Genomic DNA, 10,346 nt, shown 5'->3' on the forward strand with positions numbered 1-10,346 from the left:
GGTTTGATAAAACGTTAATTTTTGTTTGAGCTTCAATTCCCATTGAAATCCGTTCGAAAATCATACAAAATTCTTACATATTTTCGTCCCATTACTGACTTACAGTGATAGTTCGCAATGAATTGCTTTTGACGCGTGTACAAGTATTTGTGTGAGACAAACATTGTAAAGTATTGAAAGTGTGCCTGACAACATAGTTTTGTACTTATTTTTTAAAATGATTTTACTGACCCAAGCAAAAAACGGATTCATTTAGCAGAGGGTTTCCCAGAGCAAGATAAAAAACGACACACATATCTCTACAAGCAGGTAGTTTTTTCTTTCAACTTTAAAGACCCTTCGAACTGTTTTACTGCAAACAGTGTCAAGGATTAAATATCCTTCGTTTTTTTTTGGTATTAGTATCAACAGCTCATCAATCAGTGCAATTTGTCACCCTACTGACGGGCTTCACTCGTCAAATGTCGCACGACAAGTTGCATCCGATTCAGTAGTTGACAAGTGTTGCTTGTTTCCCTGAAAAGTAAGTCAATATTGCAGAACATGACACAAATGATAATTTTTAATAATATATTGCGATTGTGTTACAATAATTTATTTAATGGAATCAAATAAATAGAATGATGACATTTAAGCTACACCACCATTAAAATCATCACTGATATCACATGCTTCTCTCTTGAGATGTTTCCGAGGTGGACTGCTACCGCCGTTTGTGCTAACCGGAACCGGACACTGGGTGACTACCTCGGTGGCACCGGATGTGGAGGGATCATGAGTCACCACAAACGTTTCGTAAGGTTCCGCTTGGGCCGCATTCTCTTCGGAAATTTCCAACGCCTTTTTCATTACTTCCATTCGAAATTTGATTTTCTGACGCACCGAAAGTGGTTCCACTAGCGGAAGCAAGGACCGAAAAAATAGCATGTCTCCACTTTCGTCCTCTGTTTTGTGTTCCTTCTGGGGTTGCGTTGCTGGTGAATACTTTAGTCCATTGTAATAATCCGAATAGTTTCCGTTTGCTGTAATCATTTCAATTTTCGAATCAGCAATGTGCGAAGTGTCATTTGGCTCAGAATCACTGGCAATACTGTTATTATCAGAACCATCTTCGGAAACACTTTCCACTATTTCATAGTTCGGCAAATCGATCAACGAATTGTCGGGGAAAACCTTGGCCGACGTGTTCAGAAACTCAAGATTCTTTTCGTAAATATAGGGTTTCAGTCTTTTGCGACGACACCGCAGCGATTTTATGAGAGCATCTCGTATGTGCTTCCACTTTTTCTGAAGGTCGATAACTGTAAGCAAAATGAGAGAAACAAAACATTCGTTAGTGGTGATTCTGGGTGCACTTCTCCTCACCAAGCAACATTAATCTGATGTTGCTGGTGTGTGATGCATGGAGCATAGAGAAATGAAGAAACTCATCGGGCATCGACATATGATATTTTAATTGTGCTTTTCCACCCCATGATGAGCTCTCACAAACACACACATGTACACATTCAAATAGCAAACAAATTGGTTTCCGTTCTGTATCGCACAGCGTATGAGAATGTGTGCGTTGAAAGAAAAACGCCGAACGATACAACAAATACGAGGATCGTTTATTTCACGTCGCCGGCGAATAACGCTAGTTCGTGCGGCTGTCAAATCAACAATTTAGATTCGCGCAAGGACACCTCCAGCTTACCTATTCCCATCCTTTGCCTGATGGACAGCTGACTGAAGTTTGGAACCATGCTAATGCACACTTCCTCCCATTGGCGAGACCGCATAGTTCGGTCCCGGTGCTCCTCTCCCGATAAGTCCCAGATGGCTCTTCGCTTCCGAATTTCCTCGATGAAATCTTCCGTGTTGATTTCGGCCATCGCGACAGGATTCCACTGTTAGTGCACTTTTGTAAACCGCAGAACTATTGTAGGTACTGTCAAAATTGAAGTAATGAGAAAAAAATGGCAATTTTTCATTCACCAATTGCACCGAGCTGCGTCCGTCGACTTCAGCGGCTGACAGCGTTATTTTATGTGCGGTAGAAAACGAACGTCGCGGTTGTGTCCGCAACACTACTCGGACGGTACGGCGTTCGAAATGTAGCACGGTTTGTTATTTTTGTTTTCGTTTTTGGCATACCTTCGCAGCTAAGGTGTGTGCGTGTTTCATGGGTTTCATGCAACAGGCGAAACATATGCGAAGGGTTAGTACTAGAAGGTTTCAGTGTGCCGCATGGAAAATACGACGGTAATTATCAATGAATTTAGTTTATTGAAAATATGGACAAGTTCTTTTTATAATTTGCCATCAATTTTTTACTTTGTTGATGACAATGTTGTCGAGTACTTTCTGTGAATCAACTGTACTTTAAGTACTTAAATCAGTAATCGTTTCACGATGCTTCAAGTTTTGATGCATCAAAACACTATACAGTAATTTGTCTTAGACGTGATTTTTCATTTTGACTTGACATTTCCTTCCATCACATCTAGTGGTCGGTTGTTATTCTAACACCTGTCTTCCATATTTAAAACAATTGTAGCGTGAGTAAATCGTAGGACCCCTCGACGAACGACGTTCGCAGTTTTTCTCGAAGTTCAATTATCATGGGATCGATTTGTCGCATCTGCGATAATGTTCGTTTTTGTGTAATCAACAAATTAGGTTCTATCTAAATTAAACACTCTCTACGCAGATCACGAGTACAAGAATAGCCCGTAGTTATTTCTGTCATTCTGTGTTGTCCTAGCAAATCCAAACGACATTAGATGCCATCAGTTTGTTCAGTCATGCATAGTCAATTGTATCAATTTCTTCGGATGTGAAATACGTCTCCACGAAAAATGAAAATTTGCAAATTAGCGACTTTTCTTTCATAACAAAAACTCTTTTTGATGTTTTCAAAACATGTTTGACTTGTACTAATCGCTTGGAAATGTACTTATTGCTAATAAATACATTAGTTACGGGAATGTCTAAGGTACAGTTTTTTCTAGTCTATTTTAAATCTTTTCAATAACTGTGCTCAAAGTTCGTTATTTTGGCAATGGAGCGATTAAATTACACACTTAGAAACATTCACAGAATTCGGTTTTTTTTTCTACCGAATTTTCAATAGCTGAACGTCCAGTTGTTTTAATCCACCTAGTAGTGTAATGCTGCCTTTCTCATACATTTCGGGGAATTTATGCTGATATTACAGCATAAATTCCCCGAAATGCTACAATTTTTAAAAAGTTTAGAAAAGAGTTTTGTAGATTTCTTTTGCATAACACTACTACATTGATATACTTCATTTGAACTTACGTTAGTGAAAATCTATTCAACCATATGTGAGGAAATGAAGTGAGTTCCGTTTTATCACATTTGATTACTATTGTTCGTACTTCCGGAACCGAAAGCTGGATATCGGCATAGTGACATTTGGTTCATACAACCAAACACTAATATGAGCTACAAATTCTTTTAAAATTTAAGACGATTTGAATTTTGGAAAAAATGTACCGGTAGTTGGACTTATATAAAATTAAGCAAATCATTTATGGGACTATCAATGGTTTACTGGTTTACAAACTCTAATGATCTGCAAACTAGAGACTTTCACTAGCCAATATAAAGCGGTAGCTTAGGAAAAATATACTCTTGAAATTGATATTTTTACACTATGCGCCCTACCTACGGAACTAGAGGCTTTGAACCGAATGAAAATTGGGATATTCTCACGGCATCTTAGGACCTTTCAGTTGAATCTAAGATGGTGAAGATCGGTTCAGCCTTCTCCGAGAAAAGTGAGTAGCATTATTTTCACATACGCACACAGACATTTGCTCAGTTCGTCTAGCCGAATGGTAAATGGTAGGGGAAAGTGTTATAAAGCGCCCCTGTTGGCCAAAACGCCCCCTTCCTTTTTTTAAGTATTCAAGACTTTTCTGCACAAAAGTTTTATCACAAACAGTATCTTTTCCTAAGATCTTTCTGCTATGCAAGTTTAGCAGTTGTCGTTTACAGGAATATATAAATAAACTGAAAATGTCATTAGGCAGCTTTTCGATGTAAGATTTGGCTTCGACTGAACAAACATTTTAACCGTAAAAAACGTCTAATGGTCGGTTGCTACTTATTAATTAACTTTCAGAAGTGCTAATGTCTCCATTTACAGTATAAAAATCTAGAGAAACAAAGCCATTTCTTTGATATTCAAATTTTCTCATAACAGTCACTCTACGGACATTATTCTCCACCTTCGATTCAACAGTATGCTTCGAGTTAAAATATTGTTTTAAAGATTTATAACGGTTATTGAAACAAAATTTAGCGTAGGGAGGATCCAAAATGTTGGTTTTCAATTGTAATTAATTGGTTATGCAATTGATTTCAAGAAATATCTTCTTTATCTGCTTTTCTTTTATATTGACATTTCAAGGGGCATATTGCATCATTGTTGTGGGGCATTTTATCCACGGTAAGCGAAAAAACTGAGAATGTGGTCGTTTTGGAAAATGTATTTGTATCAATCAATTCTCATCACTTCTACCGAAATCATTGAAAATTATGTTCCTCAGACGTATTGCAAAGAAATACATACATCCTCGAAGAAAATATATCAGCACATTTATACATATCTCAATGTTTTCTTAAGGTTGGCATATTATAACACTTTACCCTATACACTGATTGTATAGAGTATACAGTATACAGTGATTGTATAACCATTCTACATGAGAAAGGCAAAAAGGTGAGCTGTCAAACAACTACTGAACAGTTTTATGAACCAAATGGAAACATCTAACGGATGGTTCGAAAAATTTATTTAATTTGGTTTTTTGATGTTTTGTTTATGTTAAGATTCTAGATTTAAGAAACAACACAAATTTAAAACTTTCGATTGTGTCTTTCGAATTTGGATATTTTTAACAGAAACGAGTGAAGAATATTAGAGCCAGTCGCGGTAACGCTTTCATTACATATAAAAAAATGTTGAGTTACTCATGGCGTTTTTCATAGAAACAACACTGGTGGCGTGGATTTGCACTTTCGAGACGAAATGGCAATGAAACACCGTCGAAAAATTGTCCTTCTGCACAAAAGGGCAAAATCAGAGCAATCCACGCCACCAGTGTTTTTCAATGAAAAACGGCATTAGATTCATGCAATCTTTTTAAATGAACACTACTGCCCATGAACTACAGTGACAGAAAGCTATTCATATTATTACCAGCACGCAGCAGTGGGGCATTGTGAATTGAGGTTATGTCGAAATAACATAACATAAAAAAACTAAACTTCTTGCAAAGTCAACGTTCACTAATAATTTTTAAATTTTTACGAAAAGAATGAAGTCAAACAAGTCAGAATACTGTTTCATCAGCTTAGCTTTACCTGAAATGAGACATTCGAAAAAAGGTATCAGAACTAATTGGATCAGGCGGTATGTTCGACAGTTATTTTCCGACATTGGAAAATAATCTTGCAAAACAAAACTAATTTTAGATCTTTAATAAAAATCTTTCCTGTGTAATTTCTTTTTATGCTTTCAGTAAAAGAAAATACCCCAATAAAAAGTTTTAATACATTGTAAAACGAAGTAAATTTTTCTCGAAGTTCTTCTTACGATCACTGTATTGTAATTAATATACCACATGTTATCATTTTATTTTCAGTGAAAAATAAATCCAAATAACTTAGCATCCGCCAAACTTAAAATTGTCTCGTAGTTTAAGTTGAATTTGACTACTAAATTAAAAATAAATCGATAGTTATTGTGTCAAAAATTGCATTTCAACAAAAAACTAAAATCATTCTCGAAATGGTTCACTGGCTTAGTGTACCAACATCAAATTTAATAGTTCATCTTTGATTGTCTCACCAGGCATGAAGATGAACGGCTAAAACATAAACCGAAACATTTCATTAAAACAACGTGGGCAGGGTACTGGCTATTATTTTCGATCTGCTACAAGATTAGTGCTAAAAAGGGTGAGTCGTTAATGTCAGAGACATAACTGGATGACGCGAATACGAGATATACACGTTAACAACTTCTTTATTCAATATCATACGAAAAATTTCCTTTAAGCTAATGCAGAAGTAATGAGCAATGAAATATCTTTTATGACAGTTTAAAATACTCAGCAAATCTCATTGAAAATCGGTCGAACTGAGATTACAATATTGCTGTTTTCAAGTACTGTTTCTGGAAACGAAAGCCAATTATTTTGTTCAAAGGACAACTAGCAATATCGGAGCGATTCACTTTCTGATGTTGATGAATTCTTTTCGCTTTCCGTAGTCTCTTATAAAATCACTCGCATGAAAGCCTTCATTTCAATCTAAGTTTGTAAAAATCGGTTCAGCAAATTGAGAGCTCAATATTTTCATTTTTTGTACATATGATCCTTCCATTCTGACGTCGGATCTGAACTAGTTTCAATAGTAGGTTACTAAATCATGAAACATTTCATTTGAAAGTCTAATCAATCTTCCAGAAAATCAAGAGCATATTATTGCCACATAACTCAGTTATGTGGCGACCTCGATGTGTACCGAATGGTACTCAAACCGGTTCAAAAGTCGATTGTCAATTTGATTCCAGAGACTTTCTATATGAGAAAGGTTAGTTTCCTTTATTTAGCAACAGAAACTAGAATTAGAAAAAAATATCTGGACTGCGAACCAAATTTCTTTTTTGGTGTTCAGTGGAAAAATTTTTACGGTTTCGATCTGTAAAATATTATTTTCTCTGAACGATCTGTAAAATTTATCCACTTTTTATTTATCTGACAACGAACTACTGAATTTCAGCTGAACCTGTAAACATATTTTAGAACACTTGTTTTCATTCGACTGACATAATTCTTAGAGTTTGAAATGTTATTACTTTTTCCTTATGCAGTTTTAAATACTTTCTGTGAATGAATTGAACATAATGAAGTAATTCGGCAAAGATTACTGAAAGCTTCAGCAAGAAAATTAGCTGTCAAATAAAAAAGTTTTTGCAAGCGAAAATAAGACAATATTAACATACTAGGAGAATACGATTGATTCATGCAAATTTCTTATTTTGTTTATTCTTGTTACGTGGTTCTAATTTCAGCACTCCAATAAAATTTTAAGTTGTTACAAAATTCCCTGGAACAAAAAAGCTGACAATGATCGCAGACTGTATATAAGTTGTTCCTATTTTTAGTATCATTTACTACTGGACAATATGTCTAAACCATTTCTCTGCAATCATCGAAGCTTCAGCTATTTGGCAGTCAGTAAAATTTTTAACGACGTTCGTTAAAAAATTAATTGATGTGTGCCATGAAGTAAGCTTTCGTAGTTGAAGTGTTCAATGAATAAGTAGTTTAACCTTTTAGTCTCTCCTGCACGGTAAATAACTAAGAGTCTAATAAAAATGTCCAATAAATCAAAACGAATTTTCTCAAAGAATTATTTTTCTTAAGAATACTGCCACACTACTTCTCGTGGACTAGAATTTCAGAAGGCTCTCTAAGATATTCGTATTATTTTCAGTGCGCAGCAATAATAAATTTAATTTATCAAAAAAGCATCAAAACTTACACTTAACGGCAACATATGTCGGGAGTTGTAACGATTTTCCTAATTGGCAAGCGATTTGTGAATGAGAAAGATTTACAATCTCCCCTACAATTTCGTCCTTGGAATGACAAACGATGAGTCTTGCTCTACAGAATACCAAAACCAGTCTGGGTTTAAACAACTTCAACATCTTTCCCGTATAACTAGGATATCGTATAAAAATCGGGACATCCATGAGCCAAGTTTTAAGTGTTGCCGAAGTGTCTATAAAACATCAATCAATATAATATTAATTTCGGAGAAATATCAGTTTATTTGGAACATTTTTCTCAAAAAACTGATGTTTTTTTCTTGAAGATTCGTCCGAAAATACCTGATAGTGTCTCCAAGCTCTCATAAGAGCCCTGCCTCGCAGCTCTTTTTCGTTATATGTCGAAAAAATTCAATCCAATTGCAGAAAAAAATGTGACAGTGAAAATTGCATTGCATAAGTAATACAGATCGATTAACATATCAGAATATTACGTAATATTATCGGTGCAACATTTTTTAAGTTCTGCTTCCTGCGATTCTTTGCCTAGTTTCAAGTTCAAGCAATTTCATTCTTTCTCCGGTTCAATCAAAATTGACTTCGGATAGGGTAAGGTGACCTAGTCATAACTCGTTTCTAATCACTTGTTTCCACAGCTCATTTGCTACATCGGAGTATGTTGCACACCCAAACGTGATACTTGTTTTATGTCGCATACCTCAAGAAACACGCTGTCAGTTTGTTGCTTGATAGAAGAAATCAAACAAAAGCAGATGAGTTTGAAGATAGTTTGTTTGGTCGTTTTCGAACCAGTGTGAAGTGAAATGTTCCAGTCCGGTAATATGCAGAATATAGACACGGAGAAGTTTATCGACGAAGTTCGAATGCGGAGAGCCCTCTGGGATAGAACCTCAGAGGAGTACCGTGATAAAACATTACGATTTCTTCACTGGGAGGATTTGTGTACCGTCATGATTCCAGAGTTCGGTGGAATGACTCCCAGTGATAAGTTGAGTACAGGTAGGTGCGTGACGGTTACGTTTCGTTGCTCTCTATAGAAGCAGAAAATCATACGAAAACAGATTTGTGATGTGCGGCGTGTGTGTGTTTATGGTAATGGTCACTTTTGGAACACATACACACTTTCGCATGGTCAGAACGGTGCAAAACCGACGGGAAAAATTAATTATGATGTTGTAGGCAGTGATGCCATTTTTGTAACAGGTTCAGTTCATTGATTTGAATTTGATACAAATTTGGTCTAGTTTGTAATGTAAATTTCGAAATCTTGTATATTTTGGCGGAAATTATATTGATATGGCTATCGTTTTATTATGTCACGATTTTGAAGCATCTCTCAAAATAATTTTTCAGGAGAGGCACAAAAACAAGTGTTTTAAAGGTGATTCAATTCCACATACGATCCAATTCTTATGAACCTAGCTTGTCAATTGAAAAATTGACTTTCACCAAATCAGTCAAATTTTCGAATAAACATTTTGAAAAAAATTCGAATATACTTTTTTTTCTAACAAGTTTTTTCTTCTTTTAAAAAAATTTTCTTCTCGTTTTCAGTTCTTGAGGTCCAGAAAAAGTGGCGACAGCTCAGAACTGCTTTAAATGAATCTTTAAAACTGTCTGACAACAGAAGAAGGCCGTTCGTTTCCGAGGAGAATCTTTCGTTTTTAAAGTCACCTGCAAAACAAACGATCGACAGCGATTGTAAGGACGATGACAGTAGGCAACCGAGACAAACGAATTGCGTACAGAAGAAATATAAGAGATGGGATGAAAGCGAGGACATGCATTTCTTTCGGACATTGCTGCCACTGATTAGGCCGCTATCGGTGCGACAGAAGATGAAATTTCGAATGGAAGCAATGAAAAGAGCTCTGGAGTTTTCGGAGAATATCGGGTCTTCTTGTTCTCAGACACCAGCAGCTCGAGTGCCGTCTATTCCCAGAGAATCTGTTCTGAACACAGAACATTCCGTGCCTACTCCCGGATTGATCGTAAAAAGAAGTCCATCACTAAATGAGGTCAAGATAGAGCCTGGTTTAACTTACAAAGATGATGTTTAACAAATGTGTGTCATATTATTTTTAAATAGATGTTTTTAAAAATGTTGAGCTGACGATAGTTTTTTTATATAATGAATTCGATGACAAAATTCCTTATTTCCAATTCCCAGTGCGCTATTTTCAATTAGCGATGATCTTCACTCTAATCATCCGCTATATTATTTGTCAAAATCGAATACACAGAAGAAATAGTGAAACTTTCACGCCATGTAAGTCAAGAGTAATATGAAATAAATTTTCAATTCAATCGAAAGTTTTACTGAAAACCATTATCGATGTAAAACTGAATTCGAAATAATTGATTTTTCAGAGAATAAGCCTGCATTTTGTATGAGAAATCGTCTTCCGAACAGTTGTCGAGCTAAATATTGCGCAAAAAGTTTTTATCCATACAAGATACTATTCAAAAGTTATGATTGTGTTTTCATCAAAAACAAGTCAACCTTCTAATATCAATTTTCAACAGATGCCAGATCGATGAAAAATAATCTTATACGGTTTCTTAAGGGTTTTAAATTTGCCCGATTCGGAGCGTTTGTATTACGGTGATTTGTTGATGAATTTGCCACATTTAACTTGATTTGAAAACATTACTTCGAAATTGTTTGATTGAAACAGGATTCATTTGTCGACGGAGTCGTGTGCCCTCTGGAATCTTAATTTTCCAGCGAAACCGTGGATCCTAAACGAAC

At 35.7% G+C, this 10,346-nt stretch overlaps 2 protein-coding genes across 2 annotated transcripts; one reads left to right on the top strand and one right to left on the bottom strand.

Annotated features, from left to right (window-relative positions):
- Window positions 1–556: 556 nt before the first annotated feature.
- On the bottom strand, window positions 557–2,054 carry LOC131429482 (uncharacterized). The gene is made up of 2 exons (XM_058593622.1): window positions 1,697–2,054; window positions 557–1,301 (listed from the first exon to the last, which is right to left on the bottom strand). The coding sequence occupies exons 1-2, from the start codon at window positions 1,872–1,874 to the stop codon at window positions 631–633; spliced, it is 849 nt and encodes a 282-aa protein (XP_058449605.1). The 5' UTR covers window positions 1,875–2,054; the 3' UTR covers window positions 557–630.
- A 6,282-nt stretch (window positions 2,055–8,336) lies between these two features.
- LOC131430769 (uncharacterized) lies at window positions 8,337–9,692 on the top strand. Its single transcript, XM_058595971.1, has 2 exons — window positions 8,337–8,593; window positions 9,149–9,692. Exons 1-2 carry the CDS (start codon window positions 8,398–8,400, stop codon window positions 9,652–9,654), a joined length of 702 nt encoding a protein of 233 aa, XP_058451954.1. The 5' UTR covers window positions 8,337–8,397; the 3' UTR covers window positions 9,655–9,692.
- Window positions 9,693–10,346: the final 654 nt, after the last annotated feature.

Source organism: Malaya genurostris, chromosome 2 (genome assembly GCF_030247185.1).
Source record: "Malaya genurostris strain Urasoe2022 chromosome 2, Malgen_1.1, whole genome shotgun sequence".
NCBI lineage: Eukaryota > Metazoa > Arthropoda > Insecta > Diptera > Culicidae > Malaya > Malaya genurostris.

Coding starts and splice junctions, on each gene's coding strand:
- LOC131429482 (XM_058593622.1), bottom strand. CDS start 1,874: ATGGCCGAAATCAACACGGAAGATTTCATCGAGGAAATTCGGAAGCGA. Junction 1,302..1,696: donor CAGGCAAAGGATGGGAATAG/GTAAGCTGGAGG, acceptor TTTTGCTTACAG/TTATCGACCTTCAGAAAAAG.
- LOC131430769 (XM_058595971.1), top strand. CDS start 8,398: ATGTTCCAGTCCGGTAATATGCAGAATATAGACACGGAGAAGTTTATC. Junction 8,594..9,148: donor CAGTGATAAGTTGAGTACAG/GTAGGTGCGTGA, acceptor TCTCGTTTTCAG/TTCTTGAGGTCCAGAAAAAG.